We start from the raw sequence: 25,225 nt of genomic DNA on the forward strand, positions 1-25,225 counted from the left end.
TTGGGCTAGCTTGCAGAAAAGAAAATCAACATCCTTCTTGGGCTTGTCATAGATCCTCTCGCATAATCAAGGAGTCACGTGCTAGTGCAGACTTATAGAGGCTGAGGTAGTGAACAGACAGATGATGGCCCAAAGGCTTGAAGTAATTCTTTGGAGAGCCAAGAATCGCAGCACTAAAGGATGTGGCCAAGGCAAGCGTTTCACTCTCTAGTTTTTTTTAATGTAGACTGCTACTACGAATTGCAAATTCTAGAACATATTGGTCGGAGGGTTTTTCACATAGGTGTTTTTTGCAAAATGGTTAACGACATTCCTCATCTGATACTCTGGAGATACAACCTCTGACATTTCTGAAGATAACATCAGAAATTGCTAATTAGTTTTTAAGCATTCCATATACATCCAAAGTTTTTGCAAGTTTCTCATTGAACATTCCTATCGCTCCATGTTCTGAGCGGGGGGTGGACTTATCTTTACACCTGCATAAGAGAAACAGGTCTGTATGAGTTATTGCCCACACAATTTTCGTTCCTTTACTTACATAATGTGATGCTAGTCTCATATAGAAACATAAGTAACTAGCTGACTGCAATTAAATGCGTGTCATACTTTCTCCGTCACGAGCTAGGATCTCATGCCATTCTTGAACAAGCGCACAGTAGAAGCAACATGTGTGCGCCCAGAAATCTTCACAGCATCCACCCTGTAAGGACAAGCCACGCTTTCATCTACAGCTTGGCAGATGACTCCTGTACTTTTGCTTCCCCTTTGTAATATAAAGATCAAACTTGGATTTGTACTACAAGATTTCAACCTTCTTTGCTTAGATGAGCATCAAAAGATACATTGTAACATGCAAGCAGACAGACTATTCGAACTTTTAGGGAGAAATAAATAAATGTCTCTTTCCCGCGGAAGCCTTATCCACGCATTGGGATGTGGAAATTTTAAATGTAATCATTAAGTACAAGAGAAGACAACCGCTCGTTACAAAAGACTTTGAACTAACTTCTTGCACGTATTGCTGCAATAAAGGAGAAATAGTACAAGAAAAAACAACCGCTCGTTACAAAATTTTAAATGTAATCATTAAGTACAAGAAAAGACAACCGCTCATTACAAAAGACTTTGAACTAACTTCTTGCATGTATTGCTGCAATAAAGGAGAAATAGTTAAGGGTGAAAAGGAAGTAATGGGAGGGGACTATATATGGGTCCTATTTCGCTCTCGTGTGGGTACGTTTTGATATTGATCTCTCCTACCTTATACAAGCTCCTTCACCTCTCTCTCTCACGACCCGATCCACGCAGGCGCAAGATGGGAAGATGCCTCGAAACCTTTGGTTCGACGACGAGTGTAGAGAGGCACGAGCCCACCTCACATGGGAGCGAGCCTTGGACCATTTGACATCATCTGAGGCACAGCAGATCTTCCGACGATTTGACACGCCGTAAGATGCGGGACCTTTCTCACACATAGGATGGATGAGATTATTAGATCATTTTGAGGAGATCCGACCACTGGATGGGGGCTTTTATCGGAGGGGAAGCCACCTATTCCCATCACTGATCCAGGTGTGTGGCACACTTAAGCATGCTCTCTATATTATGTTCCGATGCGGTAACCATCGGACATGTCCTCTATGCCCAAGCTCACTACTTGTCACTTGTTCACTACACAGAATGTATGGGCTGCACTCCGTCGGCTACACAAAGGGAAAGCACGGGATCATGAGGGCCTACGTATTGAGCATTTTGCACATGGGCAGGAGGTCTTAGGCCCGTTTCTAGCACAAATGTTCAACCATGATGTATATGCTATGGCTTCCCACCTACTTGGAGCACCACTATCGTGCCGATACAGAAAGCATGAGATCCCATGGGTACTAGAACTACCGCACCCTCATGATTGTTCACACATTGGCCAAGATTTATGAATCGGTACTAGGGAGGGAGATTAGTAGTCATACAGAGGCTCAGGGGCAGCGGGCACTAGGGCAAGTAGGATTCTGAAGGCAACATTCCACTCTAGATCACATCTTCACTTTGACGGCTATCATTGAGGAGGCGAAGTCCATACACCAAAAAGTCTACGCTTGCTTTGTAGAATTTTCGACACCGCTTCACAATCCCACATGATCAGGAGACTACACGAGATGCAGATCCTAGAGATTTGATTTAGGGTGTGGTGAGCCTATATGAGTCCGTCACAGGGAGAGTTTGTGCTGTAGTAGTTTATCGGATTGGGTTGAGAGCACAATAGAGTTGAAGCAAGGCTACCCCCTCACTACTGCTAGCCTCATGATACAGATATTGCTATACACCGATGACATAGTCCTCATATCATCTTCAGGGAAGGGTTTGCAGAGACACCTGGAGGCCCTATAGGCTTTCTGCAGAGAGAGAGACCTAACAGTCAACCTTGGGAAGACCAAGGTTATAATCTTCAACACCTCACGCGCAATGCTTCACTGACATAGCTTCGCTTACCGAGGTGAGCTATGGAGATGGTACACATACTTGGTAGCAATTTTCACAAGACCCACCGTCACGATGACTCAAGCAACCACGGCATGACTCACACGAGGGCAAAGGGCTTTTGCCCGCATAGAGAGAGAGTGTTTCCAAGCACATGTTCAAGATCCACTGACGAAGGGCTAGCTCTTCAACACTCTAGTACGGCAGACTGCCATGTATGCACCACCCTTCTGGGGGGGTGATCTCCGGAGGACACAGTGGAGGAGATGAGTGACTATAGGTGACAATGGGGTCTAAGATGATTCAGAGTAAGCCCTCAGTCCCACATGAGATAGTACATGCAGAGTTCACTATGACACCTCTCCAGGTTGATGCCATCTTTCAAACAGTGACATTCATCCACAGAATCTCGGACTTACCTCACTGGAGACTATTGAGGTTGGCCCTTGAGTCATCCAGACGACTAGCAGAGAGCAGGGCAGACACATGGTATATAAATGCACGTGTATCCGCATGGTTTGCAAGGCATGGTATCTAGATGGACAGACTCCCCCCCTTTCAGTACAACATGGGCGCGTCACTTCAATCGCGATCCCATGAGATGAGATCAATCGTATCATACGGTTAGATATCCTCCAGATACATCTTGGACTTGGGAGGGGACCACGAGCTCCCCACCAAGATCCCGTTCTACCGTGACCACTTTCTGAGAGTATCAGAGGAGGGAATCATCATCAAACCCCAATATCTCGAGGACAAAGAATTCTCACATGCACTAAGGATCGCAATCGAACAAATGTGGATTTCATCCAATCAACTAAGGATTGGGGCGAGAAGAGCCGCAGGTATACCCACAGAGCAACGGATCCGCATGTTATGCAGATTGGGGTGGTTGAGACAGGGGAGCATTTTTTTGTGTGCCTGACCAGCCTACTATGAGATCCAGGGACGCTACCATTGTCATTACCTAGAGGGGAGCGGCTTCGGTCCATTCTCACGACTAATACACTTCCATAACCATCTCTGCATTGGGTTCTATCTGATGAGACATGCCAACACAAGGAGACATTACTACGACACATTAGAGAGAAGCAAGGGGTGGCTAGGCCATAGGATATAGAGGCTGACCGAGCAAAGCGACAGTTCACAGACTTCTATACATTTGAGTCAGCTCCAAGACACAATGGAGTAGAGGAGGAGGAGCTAGCTGATATGACGGCAGACCTAGATTAGCAGAGAGAGTTGACAAGGTGCCACCAAGAGAGAGACGCAAAGACCGTGTGCGAGACAGAGAGCGCCCAAAGCACATTCCATTGAGGTCCAACCTATCACAGCTTTCCTTAGCGGGTTCAGAGATCGAGGAGACTGCGTCCCCCGCCACAGCATGAGACAGCTCAACAGACGCAGATCTGAGATATCTTCACACTCACCGGAGAGCCACCACTGTGCTGGGCTTCAGTTTCTTAGTCCTAAATCTCAGATTGTTTCAGTTTATATTTGATTTTGATTTTGCATGAGCTCTTGAGCTCAGTAGATCAACATAGATTAGTACTTAGCAAGGGCCCTAGCCCGCCCTTTGCTCCAGCCCATTGAGGCTTGTATGAGTCTTCTTTTTGTGCACCATAGGCATGTGAGGCCTCTCGTGGATGTTAATACAATTGGTGACTAAACTCTAGGACATGGTTACCAATCAAGTCAAGTCAATACAACAGGAAATCACAACAGCAATGGACAATAAATTCAACAAAAGCTAAGTATATGAAGAGGTACAAGAACGAGAAAGGAGAGAGGGTAATACCCGGTGCCTACGAATTGAGGGACTACCTGAGAGTTGGCATGAAGGGAATATGGAAGAAAAGATTGACCACATCATAGCAGCAACCCCTCAGAGCGAATGGGATTAGAAGGACATAATTGGTGCTCTCCAAGTTGGGACACAAGACAAGATGGTTCTCAATGATAGGAAAGCAAGTAAGATTCTCAAGCAAACCAACAAGCTGAGAGGCACAAAAATATGGATCTCAGAGGAGTTCACTCCTACTCAACTTAAGATGAAAGCAACAGAATTGACTAAAGTGAAAGAAGCCCGCAAGGAAGGAAAATGGGCTGTTTATAGAGACAGAAAAGCACATATCAAAGACTTCAAATCCAAACCCAAAGACTTAAACTGATGTAATCCAGGTTGATTATCTTTTTAAGCAGACCATAGACCTATAATAACTTTGTGAGCGGTATACACACTCCCAAGAGACTCTCAGTCTATAACTGATGTTTGGTGTTTAGCCTTTTGGTGTGTATTTTGTCCCATAGGCCCGTGAGGCCTCCCGAGGACATTAATATAAAAATGCCTTATGCCAGGCCTAATAGGCACCCAGATGCAAAACCAGGCATAGAAGAAATCAGATATCAAGCAACATACTAGAGCCATTGTGGACAGCAAGAAGAGGGCAAACTCATGCTTTAAGTGTGGTGAGAAATGGACTCTCAAACATAGGCAAGTATGCAAAATGAGAAATGCTAGGATCACCAAACTTAGCATGATCATAGAGCTGTTGATTATGAGTAGTAGTTGGTGGAGGTCCTTGATGTGAACCCGAAGGTGACAGATGGTCCAAATGATGCAAAGGCAAACTCTAGAAATTGATGTTGGAGATGGCTCCGAGTTTCCTTTTGACCCAATTGGTACTACATAGCATGAAGAGCATGCCCAGCACACACATGGGATTCAAGTCGATGTGGGTGCTCCACATTGGACTTCCAAAGATACTTATGTTGAGCACCATATTACTATACCATTCCATGCAAAGAATGATGGAGCTGCATTGATGGGTGCCAAAAGTGCCAAGATTGAAGACACTCAGGTTGAGAGGCGGCATTGGTGTAAGGACTGCTCACATGCTAGTGAACAGAGATTGGCCATGGGTTGAGAGTTGAGGTTGCCAATGGAGAACACGTGATTAGTAGGTTATGTTGCCACAATGCATGGATCCGACTCTCTCATGACTATGATTTTGCAAGAGATCTCTTTGCCTTGGACATGGTCCCATTGACATTGTTCTAGGACGTGATTAGATGAAGTCTCTTGGGTAGTTTAGTGTTCATTTGAATGTCATGACTCTCCATTTTGCACACAAAGGAAAAGCAGTATGTTCTAGGGTGTGACAACCCCAAAGTTGCAGCTGGTTTCAATAAGGCAGCTGGCCAGGGTCCTCAAGAAAGAGATTTCTATATATGAATTGCATGTGCTTTAAGGGAGCACCCTTTGGGTGGAGGATGTTGACATGCAACCATTACTTTTAGAATGTGCTGATATTACCTTTGAGAAGAGAAGCTATAGTGGATATGGCAGCAAGCCCATCAGTAAGGTTCATTTCGCCTCTCTAAGGTGGAACGGGAGGAAGTAGCAGAGCACATAGAGGTGTTGTTTGAAAAGAAGACCATTTCTTACAGTATTTCTCCCTTTTCCTCGCCCATATTTATAGTGAAAAAGAAATATGGGTTGTCTTCATGTGCATCGATTATAGAGATCTCAACAAGGCCTTTACAAATAGCAGGTTTCCAATCCCCAACATTGATGATTTGTTTGGGAGATGTAGACGCAGTGCCGCACTACCAACCAGAAGTTTTGGCCCGCCCACCCACCCAACACTTAAGGCAACAAGGGCTATCTGTGCATGTGATAAGCACTACTCCAACATAGTATGTATGGATGCAAAGTAAGGATTTTTTTTACAATTTCAGACATGGCTGTGAAAAATCAGCAAGCTTGAGATGACTTGGAAAGGATGGAGGCTCTTCTACAATTGGCTACAAAGAACATGCAAGATGCCCAAGCCAAGCAAAAGAAGTATGTGGATGAACACAAGAGGTGTCTCAGTTTCAAGAAGGGGATGTTGACATGCAACAATTACTTTCAGAATGTGCTGATATTACCTTCGAGGAGAGAAGCTATAGTGGAGCATGGCAGCAAGCCCATCAGTAAGGTTCATTTCGTCTCTCTAAGGTGGAATGGGAGGAAGTAGCAGAGCACATAGAGGTGTTGTTTGAAAAGAATATCGTTTCTTATAGCATTTCTCCCTTTTCCTCGCCCATATTTATAGTGAAAAAGAAATATGGGTTGTCTGCATGTGCATCGATTATAGAGATCTCAACAAGGCCTTTACAAATATTTCCAATCCCCAACATTGATGATTTGTTCGGGAGATCTAGACGCAGTGCCACACTACCAAACAGAAGTTTTGGTGCGCCCACCCACCCAACAGTTGAGGCAACAGGGGCTATCTGTGCATGTGATAAAGCACTACTCGAACATAGTATGTAAGGATGCAAAGTAAGGATGTTTTTTACAATTTCAGACATGGCTGTGAAAAATCAGCAAGCTTGAGATGACTTGGAAAGGATGGAGGCTCTTCTACAATTGGCTACAAAGAACATGCAAGATGCCCAAGCCAAGCAAAAGAAGTATGTGGATGAACATAAGAGGTGTCTCAGTTTCAAGAAGGGGATTTGTGCATCTACATCTCCACAAAAATCGATATGCTTCTCTGAAGGTAACACCAACACTAAGCTGGCTCATTGAGATTCTGGCCCTTACAGGATCATCTACAAGGTTGGGGAAATAGCTTATGAGTTGGAGCTACCACCCTCCTCTAGGATCCACAATGTGTTCCATGTATCATTGCAGAAACAAATGTGGGCCGGAACATGCTTGTTCTCTTAGAGTTTCCACCTATGGATGAGGAAGGCCCTGTCCTCTATGTCCCTGAATGCCTTTCTGGGTTTCAGAGATAGAATACTTTGTAACAAGGTATGGAAGGAATTGCTGCAGCAAGAACAATCACGGCAGGCAGGGAGTATTGTGCAGAGAAACCCCATCTTTTGCCAAGCTGACCAACAGCACTTCGCTGTTTTTGCACCCGAGTTTCCACCTATGGATGAGGAAGGCCATGTCCTCTGTGTCCCTGAATGCCTTTGTGGGTTTCAGAGATAGAATACTTTGTAACAAGGTATGGAAGGAATTGCTGCAGCAAGAACAATCACGGCAGGCAGGGAGTATTGTGCAGAGAAACCCCATCTTTTGCCAAGCTGACCAACAGCACTGTTTTTGCACCCCTGCATGACAGACATATCATTAAATTTTGAGGGCAAAATTCTATGGGAAGGGATGGCTGTAATAAAGGGAAAACAGGAGGCCTACTTAGGGGTAGCCCTAGGGGCTAAAAGGGAGTTGAGAGGGCTAAAAGGACGTAATGGGGGGGGGGCTATATAGGTGCTCCTTCCCTACTGTGTGGGTACATTTTGATGTTGACATCTCCTACCTTACCTACAAGCTCCTTTGAGCTTCCTTCATCTCCATGCATCTCCCTCTCTCTCTCTCTCTCTCTCTCTCTCTCTCTCTCCCCCCCCAGGAGACCGAGACGCAAGGCACCCCTTGACGTACGCCAGCGTCCCATCACCGGCTATGCACCAGCCAGGGTGACATGACATACGGAGGATTCCGCTCCGCTCCAGTCTTTTTTCTTTTCATTGTCACACCCAGATGTATCTGATTATGTATGATCAGACTTAGGACTCAGCACGGGTGATGATGCTCGTTTAGTAGCTCCACCCTTACTGTGATTTGTATCAGGTTTTCTTTCAGTCTCATAAACCCATCAGTCTTCCGAAGACTCTAATAAATTTTATTTCTCTCTCTCTCTCTCTCTCTCTCTCTCTCTCTCTCTCTCTCTCTCTCTCTCACTTTTTTTTTTAAAGTGAAAACTTTGATTGATTATATTACAAGAATAGTCACCTCAAAAAAGAGGCACTAGAAAATACTCACACACACACACACACACAAAAAAAAAAAAAAAAAAAATTGTAGTATGCATCACTACTGCAGACATTTACCTTGATGTTGTAGCGTTTGCGCAATTTTCTTCTGAAGCAGCAAGTATAGCAAAAGCAGCTCAACACCAACGAATAGGTCATTAGATCATTGCATGCATCCTCAGGAGCTGTCAGCATAGAAATAGTCATCGCTTCAGACTTTAAAATCCCACATCTTTAAAGAATATAAATTTTACATTTTCAATGTGAGTTTTGTTGTGCAATATGCACTATTTGATCAATTACCTCCCAATCATTTCTTCACTTTCAAAGAGAAGTAAACAAAAACAAATACAGTCACCTTCCCCTAATAAAAGCAAGAGATGAAGCAAGATTATAAAGATTAACATATATTCAATCTTACAGATAACAACAGTCACATCCAAGTGGTAAGGATGCGGATATGGGCAAGTGCAACTATTGCCACAAATATGAGCATTGCATTGCAGAATCCAGGATGAGAATTGCAGCAAAGAAGCAGCAGAAAGGCTCTTCACATGGAAGTAGTAATCAAGTTACAGAAATATTAGATCTGTCAACAACGTAGTGACGGTCAAAATTTTATTGAAGATTATTTGCTGACATACAAAAGGTATTCTTTTCTTCTGATAATTGTGTCAGCTTAATGGCAGCATGGAGATGGCCAAGGGCAGGCTGCACACAAAAGTATCATAACTTTTTTTGGGAAAATCTGTAATCGCATCAGCATACAATAACAAAACATTGGTGACTCAGACCCATTTGAGGCTATGCAAGGTTATCAGCCAAAGCTTGACCAGTTCAGAGATTTTGGCAGTTGCTTAGTTGTTCTTCCACAATTAAGAATAAGATGAGGGAGTCAAATGCATTTTCCAGGGATATAGCAGGAAACCAAGGCCTGCAGGCTTTGATGTCTTGTGACCAGAACATCCTGATCATCCAAGATGTTGAGCCAAAGAGTGAGAACATGGACCCGAGTTGTCTATGAGATGAGCATGACACTCCACTTCACAAAAAATTTGATAGGCTGCCAAAGCAGCTGCTGGGTAGGGCAGATTAAGGTGACCATAATGATTTTTTACAACATATTTCCTTTTTTTTTTAATGTATACTGATTTTCTTGACAAGACATTTCACATTGGCCAACTATGACACATCAGAGCCATCGCCACACTATTTCCTTCGAGCTTTGCTTATAGCTCAAGCCCCTTGGTTGGACAGGTTCATCTACAAGTGGATATAGCAACATATTGGGCAGTTAAAAGGAAGAATATAGTTTCTTTGAGCCAAAAGAATAAGCATGAACCGATTTGTTAAAAGGAAAACATTGGAGCAATGAGCATATAACCCTAAAGTGCAGAGTAACAAGAAAACATAGCAAATAAAAAGACTATTCGTCGATGTCCATCATGCCTGTCTCTCCATATCTGCTCTATTAACTCCAGAATTTGTAGATAAAGAAATGTATCCTGTCTTTTCAGCTTCATGACCGTGGTTCTACCATCCGTCAACTGATCCAATACAGCGTCCTTTTTCCCGAGGAACAGTAAAGTTTGCTGGTTGATATCGTATAAGGAAAGGAAGACTCCCACCCATCTAGGCATCACCTGCAGTTCTTAGTTTTCTTGTAGCTTTTGGTTTCAAAGTATGGCTTTCAAGACCCCTGCTCTAGAAATCATATGTTTATTTTGGAGGTCAGATGATGCTTTGTTATTGATCAGACCTCTATTTTCGTATTGTAAGGCTGATCCTGAACTGTCGCTTTCCTCTTCATCCGAGGCCAAATCGTCTTTGTCTTTGCTGTCCATTACAATGCCATCAACATGGTTATTTCAGATTCCAATCCTGTCAGCTAGCAATTTCAACACTTTGACCTCGGGCATGCATATCACTCTTTACAAAAAATCCTGATTAGGCCATTCAATTTGCTGAAGGACGTCAAAGGCTACATTTTTAAACCCACTAAGAAAGTATAGCTGAAGTCCATCCTTTGAAGGAGTTCAAAGATATTTGTAAATCCAGTGAAGAGGTGCAGCATGAAGTCCATCCTCAGGAATAGAAGGTTGTGACTCCTCCCCCCGCCCTCACCTCCTCCACTCGCACTCAGCCTCCCCCCCTGCTTCCCCTCTTTTGTGCTGCCCCTCCCTGTGCTTGCCTTCCTGCCTCCTCCTCACACCACCTCCTTCCTTCTCCTTGGCTCTTCTCTCCTCCACCTCCCTTTCTCCTTCCCCGCCACGCTCTTCTACGACCCCCCCCCCAGGCCTCCCTTCGGTCTGCTTGAACAGCCCATGGAACTGCCTCCTGTTTTCTGACCGCCCAGCTGCTGCTTGAAGTTGCTGTGGCGCCTTTTCTCCTTGGCCTAGTTCAAGCCGGCCTGTGGGCTGGTTTGCAAGGATCCACACACACCTTTTTTACTTGATTTTGCTAAGGGGCCAGGTTAGCAGCGTCAAGCTGCCTTAGCCCCTTTTTCTCACTTCGCTGGCTGTTTTTTGCTAGTCCAGGAAGAGTGCTGACCCCGCTCCTTCCATCCCTCCGAGCAAGTGCTTTGGATGCCAATCTTCTCTCCTCGCTGTTGGATTATTGTGGGACCATATATGAAATCTATGAATTTCCATCGTCCCTTCATCCCAGTCCCCTTCTTTTTGCTAGCAGGAGCATTTTTTTGCTTTGTCTCTTTGGGGATTATAATCGGCAGTTCCCTCAACTCCCACAGCCGTTCGGATTTCCCTTCCCCAAGAGGACAAGCAATAGGTGAAGATTGCAGTTCAGTCTTTGCAAAATGGAGCAATGTTGGGCCACATTGTAGGCTCAAGCCCACCAGGAGCCAAGTTGGAGATTGAGTTTTGTGTGTAAGGGTAACCATATCCAAGACATCACCATGTATGGGAGAGGCGTCTTTCTTCTCCAGCTGAGAGTTCCCTCGACACTACCCAAGCCTTTGTGGAGCGGAGTCCTCTTTTCTTAGCTGCATCTAGTGTCCTTCATACCATGGTACCATGGTTTCATAGTTGATGATTTGGATATGACACACCCTATGTAGCAGTTCCAAATTGCTAGAATATGAAGCCAAGTTGAGTCAATTTGGTATGTTCTGGTATGTTCTAGTGTGAGTTCTAGTCTAGTGTGTCCTATGGATGCCACGTGTCACATTGGGAGTTATCCCATATGCATAGGTGTTCATATGTGTGTGTGTGCCTTCATGTGGTATCAGAGCCTCCCTTCCTACCTTCCCATTCTTGCTCTACGTAGAGGATGAGAGAAGCCTGCAAATGGAAGCTACCCTCCCCTACAAGGTAGAGTTCCCCTCCCTTAGCCTCACCATTGTTTGAAGCTTTTGGAGGAGGTGATCTACATCGACCATCATCCCGGAATGCCTCACCTTCAGCCAGAACCTATGCCTCACCATCGGCCGCTCCTTTAGCCTCAACATCAGCTGCAAACAGGCCGTACAGCCTGCTGCAAGCAGGCCGTACAGGGCCATATGGTTCAATAGACTGTTCAGAACAGTACGGACTGATCCATACTGCATCAGAGCCATACAAAGCCCGTACCAGCCCATAGGACTGCCACCAACTGCTGCTGCTCCTGCCATCGTGCACAACAGGTCTGTACCAGCCCTCCGTACTGCTTGGAATCCCACAGTACATTGGTAAACCTGACGTCAAAGGTTCTCTGCCTTGAGTAGCCCCTCTAAAATGAATGTTTGAACAGTCAATAAAGGTCCTCTGCCTTGGATTGTCCTTCTAAAATGATGTATTTCTTTTATGGTGTGTGACTCCACGTTTCTGGAGATGTACTATGGGAGCCATGTATTGGCAGTGATAGGGTCTAGTTATCAGGCCTGGCATATAAGCTCCAAGATGTTGGTGCATTGGTCTTCTAGACCTCTGAGTTGTTCATGCATCCATGCAAAGACATGAGCCTCCAGGTCATGTTTGGGACGTAAAACCATAGGAGTGCTCAGTCCGACCTCTGAACCATGCTCAGACTTCAGCCTTTGAGTTGGCATGGAAGCCATGTCTAGTTCGGACATTGCATAGTTTAGTAGTCCTGACACTGTCATGTTATGTCCTTGGTTCCATTCCAGTAGTCTCTCACCTTGCCTTCATGGAGAGGTGTTAGAATATGAAGCCAATCTGAGTCAGTTTGGTCTGTTTTAGTGTGTTCTAGTGTGAGTTCTAGTCTAGCGTGTCCTATGGATGCCACGTGTCACATTGGGAGTTATCCCATATGCATAGGTGTTCATATCTCTGTGCGCGCTCTTATATAAAGCTATACTTGTCTAGTGTCAAATCAATCAAGTATCAAGCTACAAGCTCTTTGGTCTACATGTGAGTACTTTCATTTTGGTTCATTGCTCTAGTCATTTCATTTCCATTTCATTATGTATCTCTTTGAGTATCACTTCCTCTCCTTTGGCCTACTCTCTCTCTCTCTCTCCCTTTCCACCATGTGCCTTCACAAATGACACTTCGTTTCCCGGGGCTTCCAAGGGAGTGGGAGTACATACCCATATTGATTCCATTCGAGCTTGTTTCGGTACAATGTTGGAGTCCCCGCCTACAATAGCCTCGGTCATTGCAGAGTGGATCTGCGGCTTAGGCTGATCACGGAAGACCCAAGAGATCCTTTGGAGACCTTGGATGGCGGGAGTTTGTCTAGAGAGTTGAGGTTTAAGGCCTCCCAAGTAGTCCCTCGGCTGTAGACAGATGGGACACTTGGTGATGGCTTGCCCTCACAATGCAAACTGAGCAACCAACAACCAGCAGCCCTACCAAGGTCAATGGAGGGAGGTCAAGAGGGCAAACCCCCGGCCTAGATAGATAGAAGCATGAGTCACAGACTCCTTGGGTGGTGCCATCTAAGGAAATTTAGACTCGCATGGAACGGCAAAGATCCAAGCAAGGGAACTGGGAAGAAATGTAGATCTCATGCATGGCATCAACAGCAGACAGGCGCGAGGCCCTCACCACCCCCCCCCCCCCACCTAGGGAGAGCAGACAGAGAGAGCCCCCCCAAGATGTCCCTCGATACTTGAGGGTGAGGTCTTTTCAACCTTTCGACAAACTCTCTCTGCCACCACTGCCTCAGGGTCCCCAGCCGAGATTCAAGAGGCAACCCTTCCCAATCCGCATGCCATTCCTTCCCTCCTCTACCACCTCCTGACCCTCTCCCCTTTGCCTCATGCTTCCTTCACCTTCCTACCCCTCCTCTTCCCCCCTCTCTGCCAGTCCCAATGCCCCAGCAATATAGCTGCCCCCCCCCCCCAATCATCAAGCCTTTCTCCCCCCTTGTAGCTTCGTCTTCCCACTTTCCCCACCCCACTTCTCTCGTTTTCCCTCTGGCCAAAGCGCAACTTCATCATTATAATCCTGGCCCACCCCTTCACCAATTTAGAACACACCTTTGACAGTACTAGCCGAAGACACTCCCTTGGTTTTCTCTCAATCTTTGAGACCAAATCCTCGCCTAGGTTAGGCCCTCTCAAGAGAATTCTGAAAATTGGGACCCTAGAATTATCTTGATGTTCCAAATGACCACCACATTGCACCAAAAATGTCAATCCTGATTCTATATCCCTAGAAAGCGGGTTCTATTAGAGAAATTGGGAGCCCTTCCCATCCTTTCTAGGTATTCAACTTCACAGCTCCAAGAGAGGTGCAGTGGGCCCCCGCATTTCTTCGACCTTATGATGCGGGGTCAAGTGCTCCGTATGACAGAGGAGTGGTTCGGATTGCAGGGGAAGGAGGTATGGATCACCCATGATTACACTGCCACATTGTTGGAAATGGGAACCAAAATTCTAACACACAGTATGTCACTCCCACTCTTGAAATATATCAAAACGATAAATGCCCACAAAGTATAGATTCTACCAATTCAAAGCAAAACACACTATCTTATCAAGCCAAAATTGAGAATATTAGGACGAGGCTTGTTGCTTTATTCCAAAAATTACTGACAGATGCTTCCATCAAAGTATAAACTATATGCTAGACACCACCTATCAACCATCTATTATGACTGTTGTGCAGACAACTCTCTACTGACACGACTAACAAACTCATCACAACAACACGAGTCTCCAATGAGATGCTCAAATATTAATCCACATAAACAACTAAGAAGGACATGTGCAAGAGCTGCTGAGCTCCCCGTCCTGCTCCTCCTTGCTGCCCTCCGTCCAACTCCCCTCTCCCCTCCCTCCCAGCCCTTCCCTTCCCCTCCCTCCTCCTCTCCCTTTCAACCCCTCCTCCTGGGCTGCTGCCCCCTCACCTGCTGCTGCCTCTCCCGCTCCCTTCCCTTCCCCTCCCGCTACTGTCCCCCCCGCGCTGCCTCTCCCGCTCCACTACCTCCCTCTCTTGCTGCCTAGCTCTCCCTCCCTACCCCCGCTACCTCCCCCTCCCTTCTCTGCTACCTCTCCCTCCCTACCCCGCTCCTTCTCTCCCTACCCCACTAGCTCTCCCTCTCTACCCCACTACCTCTCCCTCCCTACCCTGTTCCCTTCCCCTCTCCCTTGCTGCTCTCCCCGCCTCTCCCTGAGGTGGCATACTCTTGCTCTGAGTTTGTCTTGAGCTGCTGAGGCTCGTCTTTGGAAAAGGTAACTGTTTTTGCGGCCAGTGGAAGCGGTTGAGGATTGGCCGGATGGCAATCAAGGTGGAATCACCGACATGAACACGAAGATGCTCTGTCCGTCTGACAACCTGTTGCTAGAGAGAGAAAATCTCTCTCTTGTTCCGTCAAGGGTTGAAGAGGGGGGGGGTGGAGGGAGGGAGGTGGTGATGCAGAGGCTAAGAAAGGGGCAGAGGGAGGGGCAGAAGGAAGGGACAGGGGAGGGAAAGGGAGGCGGGGTAGGGGGAGCGGGGTGTAGAAGGAGCAAGGGGATATACAGGCTAGGGATTGGATGCTTTTGGCTTTACCTGGAGACCTCGCAGGGCACTTCACCGATGTTTGTTTGCTCGGACGAGGGTTCTTGCAGGTGGTATTTGATTCTCCAGAGTCACTAGGTTTAGTACTCATGGCTAGTCCTTTGGCATTGAGCTCCAGGAGGATATTTTTGACACCCTTCACTTTGGGTTTCGATCCAGTAGAGGAAGATAGCAGGGCTACCTCACTTTTCATCAAGTTCCCCGGCCTTTCTCAAGTCTACCATCGACTCTTACCGTCCATAGGAGCTACTTTTGGGTTGGTCACAGAGATCCCCCCCTCCCTAGCATGCCCTCTTCAGTGGCAGAAGCTGTCAGATCAGATGGGGTGCCATGAGTCAGGGTCATCGTCTTTGACACTGATAGTGCAGATGATCGCATTATGCTTCAGCAACTAGATGGTTCCTTTTTTTCAACAGACAATTGAGGTTACTAGGAGACAGGATCAGTGCAGGGTTTGTAGGACCTTTGGGCACTTCGCTACGGATTGCCAAAGAAAGAAGAAAAGGCCCAAACGGTTTATTCCCTTCTTGTCCAGGACCTTCAGGACCAGCCCCTAGACCTAGACCATCTTCTTCAGCGCGCACAGTATGATCAGTATCCCGTTCGATGCCTGGGAGGTTGTTGACACTCCACCACCTCTACGAGGCACCTCGGACCATTCTCAGTTACAGGCAAGTGATATTCCTGCAGACGTAGATGTGGTTGCCCCCGTCCCCCCACCTGCTTGTCAAGAGGGGCAACCCATTTCTTCAGGTGCTATCACTGATGCTCTTGATCAGCCCCCTCCCTCTGTTAGTCACACTTCACCTCTTAATAGAGGTAAGGGGGTTTTTTTCTCCTTCTCCCTCGGGTGCAGGGATTCTTCGCACTCCTATGCCAGTTCCCTCCTACAAGGACTCTTTTGCAGTACTGGCAAATTTGACAAAGTTTGAGACAGAGGAGGAGTTTGTACCCTCTACCCTAGGGGAGCCGATTATTGGGATTCCGTTGGACAGGGTTTCCCCCCTTGCTAGAGTGGGTTTTCTTTCACGCAAGAGAGTCTTTCTAGATGCAGAGTGGAGGTAGAGTCATGACACAAGCAGTTCTTGTCTACTCTCGGCCCTAGACATAGTAGAGAGAGTGTTTCACAATTTGTTGACTCAGACGGGATACTTCAGACACATCTAGATGCCATCATGTAGATTGTCTCCCTTCTTACTGTAGATCCTGATTCACAAGCCGGAGATGATGCTAGACAGGTTATTTGGCAACATATTCCTATGTTGGTGGATACAGGTATGAGGGCCTCACTTGATGCATGCATGCTTCACCAACATAGAGTTCAAAACCGCTCTTACTGCCCTTCATAAGGGTAGTTGTCCAGGGTCAGATGGACTTACATCCTCCCCTTATTTTTTTTTAAATCAAATTGGGGATTACATCACCTCAGTCATGCAGGGCATTTGGGACTTGAGTGAGATGCCGAAGTCACTCTCAGAGGGTCTCATTCATCTTATCCCAAAAGGAGGTTGCAGAAATTTAGTCACGGTGGAGACCGAACACCTTACTGGGCACTTTGTATAAGATCTTGGCAAAAGCCATCAACTTGCGATTGCAGCCCATCCTGTCAAATCTTATACATGACACACAAACAAGCTTTGTCCATGGCAAAAGCAGTTTTGATAACATATTCTCATTTTGGGAGGCTTCTGAGTGGGCTATGCATGAGAGATATAGATTGGCAATTCTACTCCTAGATTTTGAAAAAGCATATATGACAAGGTAGATTGGGGTTTTCTAGAGGGAACTCTTCTTCGCTTTGGATTTTCAGATTTGTGGATTAGAGGGGTTTCTGCTCTTTACACGTCAGCCCATAGCCAGGTATTCATTGGTGGAGTCAAGGAAGACAAGTTTCAGATATCCAGATCAGTCCGACAAGGATGCCCTCTAGCCCCCTTTTTATTCTTGTTTGTGGCTGAAGCTATGAGCCTCTATATTAGAGCTCAAGCTGATATTTTTGGGCTGAGACTTCCGTTGAGACAAGAAGAGGAGTTGCTGGACAATGAGCTGGCAGATGACACGGCTATTTTCTTGGATGCCACTCTACAGATACTCACCTCTTTCAGGACAGCCTTGGATTTATTTTGCATTGCAGCAGGGGCTCACATTAACTGGAACAAATCCAATGGTTTCTCCATTAGTGATGAGGACACTCCACATTGGGGTGCTGATATTGGCTTTACTTGGATCTAGAGGGGGCCTCCGTCAAGTATCTTGGATGCCAGGTTGGGGTGGGCATTTCTCCAGCACAGCAGTTCGCTCCCGTGTTGGAGAGCATCAAGAGGAAACTCCTTTTTTGGAGTTCGGCCAGACTTCACCTTGCATCCAGAGTGGTGGTTGTAAACTAGGTACTGTTGGCTACAGCCTGCTTTGTTTGCTCTTGTTGGTGCCGATCTACAAGAAGTATCGCTCAGCTCAATAGACCTATAAGGAATTTTTTGTGGAGTGGATTAGACGGCACTTCAGATGTGATAGCCAGGGTGACTTGGGAGACTCTTATTCTAGCCACTGAGGAAGGGGGCCCCAATATTATTGATCCAGACTTGCAGTGTACAACCTTGCTCTGCAAGATGGTGGTCAGAGGTTTGATGCCTGGTCAAGAACCTTGGAAGGATTTTTTCTTACGCAGTATACAGACATGCACACCTTCTCAAGGAGGAGATTGGATGGACAGCCCTAGATGGATCTTTACGTCAGCCCGTCTCAGATCTCCTACTTCCCCTCTCATGGTTGCCATTCTGAAAGCGTGAAGTACTCTTCAGAGAGTTCCACCCTCCTCTCGTGAAGAAATTGACAGGCAGCCCGTCATGTGGAATGATTGCATACTAGATGAGCATGGTAGATCACTGGGCATGTCACATTATATATGCAGTGGTCTAGATGGGAGTTGGGACCTACATCCATGGTGGGTGCTTGGAAAGCCTTTAGGATGCTTCCAGAGGATTACAGAGCTCGTTCAATTAGTCACCTCAAAGGAAGTGCAGCTAGGATGCAGCAGATAGATGCAGCCATACCAGTGGAGTGGATGGATACATACTATTTTCCTATTTCTGAGTCCACCTAGTTGGGGGATTTTTCAAGGACAGGTATCCCTCTGCAGGTCAGGTTATAAGCTTGCGGGATGCACATGAGGATACCCTTGTCTTTTAGGTTCATGCAGGAGGTAAACTCCACAGATCTTCAGAGGACATTCTTTTGGAGGCTCCTTTTCAGCCTGTTAGGATTGCACGATACATGGAGATGGGTAGAGACTCACAGTGGTATCTTGATCCAGACCCCATTCTCCTGGCTATTGGATCTTGGAGGCTTTGGTTGTATGGAGGTTCCCCTATTAGATCCTTGCAGTGGGATCCAAGGGAATGGGAGTGGATAGTTGCACGGCACCGAGAGAAGAGCATCCCCTTCTTTCGTTACACAGTCAGAAAGGCCAGGAGATTCCAGCTCAGTTGTAGAGGTTGGAGGCCCTCTAGAGCTCCTCATTGGGATACTTTTTTAGATTTCTGCAAAGATGCAGAAAAACTTTTGGAGGAGACTTTGGAAATCCCTCAAGAATAGGAAAATCACATTATTCATCTAGCTTACTATTCATGGAGGGATTGCAGTGAACCTGTGGAGATCCAGGTTCCGTGCTGACCCTACATGTCCTCCATGCCACTCAGTAGTTGAGTAAGTGTAGCACTGCATTTGGGAGTGCACTCAGGCGAGGACGGTTTGGAAGGGTGTTGCTAGGATACTTTGCACTTTTCATAGAGCACCCGTTTTCATGACCTGGGGATCAGTTGCTTGATTGTCACTCACTGGTCCACAGGCTTTCTTCGAGAGACATTGCACGAACACAGCTTTCTTTGTTCAACGACATCTTGTGGAGTCATGCTCCCTCCGGAATGTTCCATTTACTCCATTCAGAGCTCCCCACTCTTCTATAGACACATCTTGGGAGATTCTGGCTAGTGTCACAGCATGGCATATTTGGAGATCCACATGTACAGAGGCTTTGGAGGACTCCTAGGTTCACCCTTCTCAGACTATGGCCAGTATCTAGGCAGATACTATACACACTTCGATGGCCATTTGGGCGAACATACAGGGAACCTCCAGGACTGCTACTGTTAGGAGGGTTGCTTTTCTCAGAATCTGGAAGGATTGTCCTTTCTTCCCTGACTCTCCTTCAGGGATGAGGTGGCATTTTCAGCCGCCACCTGGGATTTTTGTTTGCTCATTCCGAGCTGTTTTTTCTCATGCTTGACATGATGTACTCTCGCACGCGGTTTTTATTCATACTTAATGAAGTATTTTTCTTGCAAAAGAAAAAAAAGGAAGAACTACCATCTCACAGCTCGACACCGCCTTCCCTATGGATCCGAAACCTCCCATGCATTTCATACTGCCATGTTGCGAAAGAATGGTCAGCTCTGAACCTACCAAGGTACCAATACGAGGGTAAACCTACCAAAAAAACAATACGAGGGCTACATTCCTAACAGTCCACCCCTTAAACTGAGTAGGGGAACAAAACATGATGTTGTTGAGCTCGCACATAGAGCAAAGCCCAACAACGATAGAAACAAACTGCCCAAAAGGGGCTAGGTACAAGATGAAAATATCTGAGCTACCCACATAGGGCCAAGCTTCAAAATATGAACTCTAGCCACCCACACAGTGCAGGCCCAGTAATAAAATCTGACCAACCACACAGGGCAACGCCAACAATCAAATTTGACCACCCACACAAGGCAAGGCCTACACAGGAAACTATAAAACATTTGAAAGGTTTAAAAACCGTAATGCTCTTCACTCAAAAGGCATTGAAACGATGTCATTACAATCCAAGGTCTATGAACTTACCTACAATATTGTGACCAAGTTAGCATATCATGGGGGTAGACTTGAAAGTAAGATTGCTTTGGCATCTTCGTCCTCCACCCTCGAACCAAGTGCATGCAACTGCTTTAGAATAGCTTGCATTCGACTGATGTGTACCCAAACTTGCTCCTTCAACCATGTGTAAACCAGAAATTTCTGCTCCAAAACATCTTCGAACTCTTCAATTTTGCTCCAAACAGCATCTCAAGCATATTCTAGTTCTATGCTGTTGTCTTCAATACATCAACGTGATGTTATTAGTCAGGTCCCAAAGCTCTACCAATCATGCCAATAGTCTTGTCATTCGTCTGCTTGACTTCTTTTCTATACCAAAGGCCATGCCCCAAAGCCCTTTCTCTATGAATAGGGGCCATATGGCTAACTACCAAGATTTAAAATTCTTCCCATTGAACTTAATGATGAATGCTTGAATCGTAACAAGCTTTTCCATTTGGAACCACACTCTGATACCGCTTGTTGGAAACTGTAACCAAAATTCTAAAACACAGTTTAAGTCACTCCCTCTCTCGAAATATATCGAAACTCTAAATGTCCACAAAGTCAGATTTGACCAATTGACAGCAAAGCACAGTATATTATCAAAACTGGAACAGTGACTCCGATCTGTAACGCCTCCTCATCATTTCCTTGAAGGATCATCTCTCACAACATCCTAACTTATAACCCTCATATCCCCGCAAACATGTTCTCCACACCTGTAAAACCAACAGGACTGGGTCTTCTTTCCTTTCTTTAGAGCTGATTTGTAAGTCCTCTCCCATCCACATTCTTGGTTGTTGGCTTCTCCTTGGCTACATACTTTGCCCACTTCCCTCGGACTGATTTCCCCCATGAGTCTTGAACTGCATTATTTATGGATGAAAAATTTTAGCTTTGAAAGAGTCAAAAAGCTAAAAGATATCCGGTGCCATCTCATCTCTAAAGGCTCTCCTATGTCATGGGAGTCTCCCCCTCCTTTGCCTCAAAGTGAAGTAGTCGCATTTGATCAACATGCTTCTCAATCTCCTGTTCTTCGTGCGGACAGTCTTCTTGGCTGCCAAGGTTACTTTCCTTGTTGTTCCTCCCTTGGTTCTCTTGGTATTCACCATGTTGATGTTAGAAAGAAAGTGAAGGGTATACACAGCGGAGACTAACCCTAGACGGAACTCACATGGTGGTGTATTTTAATCCCAAACTTATTTCATTAATATGCAATTAGCATAGATGTGCAGCAAGTAGACAATGCACAAGATATGTGGAACCAGCAAATATATATTTCCATACAACGTCGACACAATACAAAAAGAGAGATGTTTGGTGTGCCATCCTCCACCAGCAAAGTGCTGGCTAGATGTGGATCCTTGAAGACACAAAATATGTTCTCCTACCTCCGTGGCACTCCCAAAACACTTGGCTTGAGTGCTCATCGAGAGATTATTTGGGAATCGTAGTCCTGCCCCACACACCCACCTCCAAGCTGATCCTCTTGGACAGCTACACATAAGGCCGTGCTTGCCTTGGAATCTTGACGTCCTTGCTGCTCCAAAGCACAGCCAATGATGAGGCACAATCTCCCCCTTTTATCCATCTTCCTTGCTGCTCTTTGGACAGCCAATGATGAAGACACCTTTGAGCTTTTGATCTCTACCAATAGCCACCTCACTTGCTGCAGTACATGCTCCTGTAAAAGACCTTGGGGCAGGCTTTGTGCAGCACCAATCTGCTAGCAAAATGTATAATTAGTGAGCCCATAAGTGGCTCGTTTTATAGGGGCCAAGAGCCCCCAAAACAACTGACTGGTCAGGCCCAAATTGGCTGACCCAGTCAGTCCTTGACTCAGTCTGTAGAACCATCCACCAACATCATCAACGCCCAAAGATGGGTATAGGCCACAGCATCAACATATACTCTCACATATAAACTACGAGCATCCTTTATACAAATGTCTTTATATTGAGTTTCTGTCAGCACTCTGGAGGTAGAGCGCAGATTCAGCTGTGACAAAGGCTAGCACTAAAGGAGAAGGCTAGTCAAGCAGCAGTCCACAATCTCTTCATCCAAGCTATCACTGTCTTTGAGGACGAGTATTTCATTTTCAGCTCAAGTCGTGAAGAGGACAGCCACACCCTACCTGCGTCCATAGTTCATAGCCTAGTCTTTTTGTCCCCTGACTTGCAAGATGAGTAAGAATGGCATCTTTCTGATCTAGGGTCACTTTATATCGCCAATCATATATACAAATCTTCAATAGAGGTGCCACTGTCCACAGTGTCCCCTCCATTCTATGCATTGTGTGGTAGGGCAGCAAATTTTCGTTGCAGCGATATCTGCCACCTCCTGTTGATATGCTCCTCATTATCTTCAAAAGGATTCTGTGAGGTGACTTATGGATGGGCAAGGGGCCCAAGGACATAGAGTAGAGTGACGTGGGAGCAGAGAGGAAGGGAGAATGACATTGAGAGTCACATTACAATCTGATGCTTTGTGGCACAGCCCTCGCCCTTTTTTCAAAGCAAAGCAACATTTATTTTCCTATAGCCCTACCCATCGTTCAAACTTCATATAGCTAAAGGAATCCTAGAGCATGCCATCCTGTGAAAGCAAAATAAACCCTATGATAATCACTCACAAGACACAATCAAGTGTGGCGGATTAGGGCACCCATTAAGTCCTTGAGCATCCAACCATGAGTGCAAACCAATACATTTAATGCCACATAGGTATACAGCACAGCATTTTCAAAGCACCCAAAATCAGGACGAACAAAACAACAGATCACTTTTGGATTTTGCAATTTATATTGAAATAGAGAAAACCGGGTAGGAAGAACAATCCTGCTTTATAGACACCAGAATGGCATCCTGAAAGCAATTGTAACTTGTGTAGGAAGCAGCACATAGCAGTCACTTCTGTCTCTTTCACAAACTATCCCCCCCTCCTCTTCCCCCCCCCCCTCTCCCCTCTTTCAAAGAAAAAAGATCCTGATCTTCAGTGTGGACACAACCACATCATTTGTCTTTCATTAATACTGCATCAATGTGAAGAGACAAACTTCTCATCTGAAGCCAAAGGGAAACATCCTGATTTGTGTCAAGAAAACTCGGATCAAGGTGACTATGAACTTATCCTCTATTAATGTGAAATACAAAGTGACCTTTATGCCAGCACCCTGTCAAGCATGCGACCTAAACATGCGTTCGACTGACAGACTTTTTATTTGAACCAAAAGCTACAACAAAAACCTTTTCCAAAAGAGATTAAAAAAAAGAGGACTTGGAAATAAATTCATTACACACATGAAACGACTCAGTCAAATTCATCATATCAAAACTTGCATGTGAATTATAAATTTTAAGATCTGAACCACAGCTCTAAATTTGATTTCAGAGCTCAGGGTTGAGAAAGAGAGATTTGAAAGTTCCATCTCCAAAAACTTTAAAAGTACCTATTCAGTAGATGTTAAAAGGAACAATATGTACTCACTAACTTTTCCGCCTGAGGCAAATGCTGCTACATCCGAAAAGGTACCACAGGGGTACATACAAGTAGATATACCTGAAATTGAAAACAAACACTAATAAATATAATTGATATAAACCATAAAATTGATACTGCTTCCAATGAAAAACTCTGTGGCGAAGCGGAATGAAAACATTAAAATCAACTCACATTATGAATACATACTCCAGCATTTTCATGACTGCATGTTCTAAAATGGAATAGTCTATTGGAAGCTTGTCAATACCTTTGACTTTATTTTAAGGATTCCTACACATGATTTGGTATGCTCTTCGCAAACTCACAAGGACAAAGCCAAAGCCCTAGCAAAGTATGCGCCTTCCTGATCGAATTTACAAAATCTATAGAGCTTCAAGGTTGCTATCAAATGGCAATGGAAGTCCTGCAAGTTGCATTTTAAAAGAACGGAACTTCAAATTACCTCCAAACTCCCTGCTGCTGCTGCTCCCGTTGCTGCATGACCAGCTGCCCGCTCTGGTTCATTTCTGCCCTCCCCACCCCCCCTCTTGTTGGAATCCTAATTACTGAATACTTTCTCATCGGTCATCTCAATCCCACCCCCTCCTGAGCTGCTGGCTAAATCTGACTACAAAAAGATGTGGAACAAGAAAGTTCCACCACAATCTTTGCTTGCATCCCACCCTTCAAGAAGTTAAGCTTGGGATTAGATGCTCTCTACCTTACCTCTCGAGTCCTGACCTCTCCAAGCACTTATCCAATGTCCAACTTTTGGGAGAAAAGGACCAAGAAGAAAGAAGGAATGCTCCTCTCTCTTCTCAAGATGATCCTTCTATGTCCCTTGCTCCTCCTCGTCAGGGATGGCAGATTTGTTGTTCCTGCTCCCTCAGATCAGGCGACTCCTTTTTTCCTTCATATGCCTCTCATACTCTTGATCAGCCTCTTTCTCCATCAGTCAAGTATATTTTTCCACCTGATGGAGGACCTTGTTTGGCCATTTCTTATCTAACCAGATCTTCATACAGTGCCACTAAGTCTACCTCCTCTTAGAAAAATAAGGGATACAAACATAATTAATGCCTCTTACTGCTCTCAAATTCCTTTAAAGTGCAATCCGCTGTCACTCCTTGCTACCCTACCCTAACTTCACTCCATCATGCCGCCCTAGCTTCGTCGTTAGAGCTGAGGCAGTGATGAGCTTCCTATTGGAGTGTCACTGACCCACCTGTGAGCCCTCATATGAGAAGGACAAGGGGACAAGACACCGTAGGAGTAGGCATACCTGGACGGATAGACTGCACACAGTTTGCAGCAGGTTTGCAGGACTGGAAACACCTGGAACAAGATCTGGAACAGCCGCAATGACCCATAGCAGCTCTGTGTGGCACAACACAAGAAATGCAGCATGTAGAATGGACTGCCAGGGCTCATTTACAGCCTGGGCAGTAGGGGCCTCTCTCAAGAATCAAACGCACGTTAGAGCAGCAAAAGTCGGGCAGTTCTGGGCAGTAAAAATCCAGGCAGTTCAGTCTGTATATCTACCATCCTCAAAGACATGTACAAAGTGAACAATGCTGCAAGGATCCTCGATC

General features: G+C 45.6%; 1 protein-coding gene across 1 annotated transcript in view; it reads right to left on the reverse strand.

Moving 5' to 3' along the window:
- Positions 1 to 309: 309 nt before the first annotated feature.
- Positions 310 to 25,225, reverse strand: part of LOC147885057 (protein MID1-COMPLEMENTING ACTIVITY 1-like) — a 61,064-nt gene continuing 36,148 nt past the window's right edge. Inside the window, exons 4-7 of the mRNA XM_087397469.1 lie at positions 23,640 to 23,711; positions 8,368 to 8,474; positions 610 to 703; positions 310 to 479 (exon numbers count right to left, since the gene is read on the reverse strand). Of these exons, the coding sequence (XP_087253595.1) occupies positions 436 to 479; positions 610 to 703; positions 8,368 to 8,474; positions 23,640 to 23,711 (317 nt within the window). The 3' untranslated portion in view covers positions 310 to 435. The remainder of the gene's footprint in view (positions 480 to 609; positions 704 to 8,367; positions 8,475 to 23,639; positions 23,712 to 25,225) is intronic.

This window comes from Dipteris shenzhenensis, chromosome 26, assembly GCF_047967505.1.
Source record: "Dipteris shenzhenensis isolate YYH24624 ecotype China chromosome 26, Dip_SZ_1.0, whole genome shotgun sequence".
NCBI classification, from domain to species: Eukaryota; Viridiplantae; Streptophyta; class Polypodiopsida; order Gleicheniales; family Dipteridaceae; genus Dipteris; species Dipteris shenzhenensis.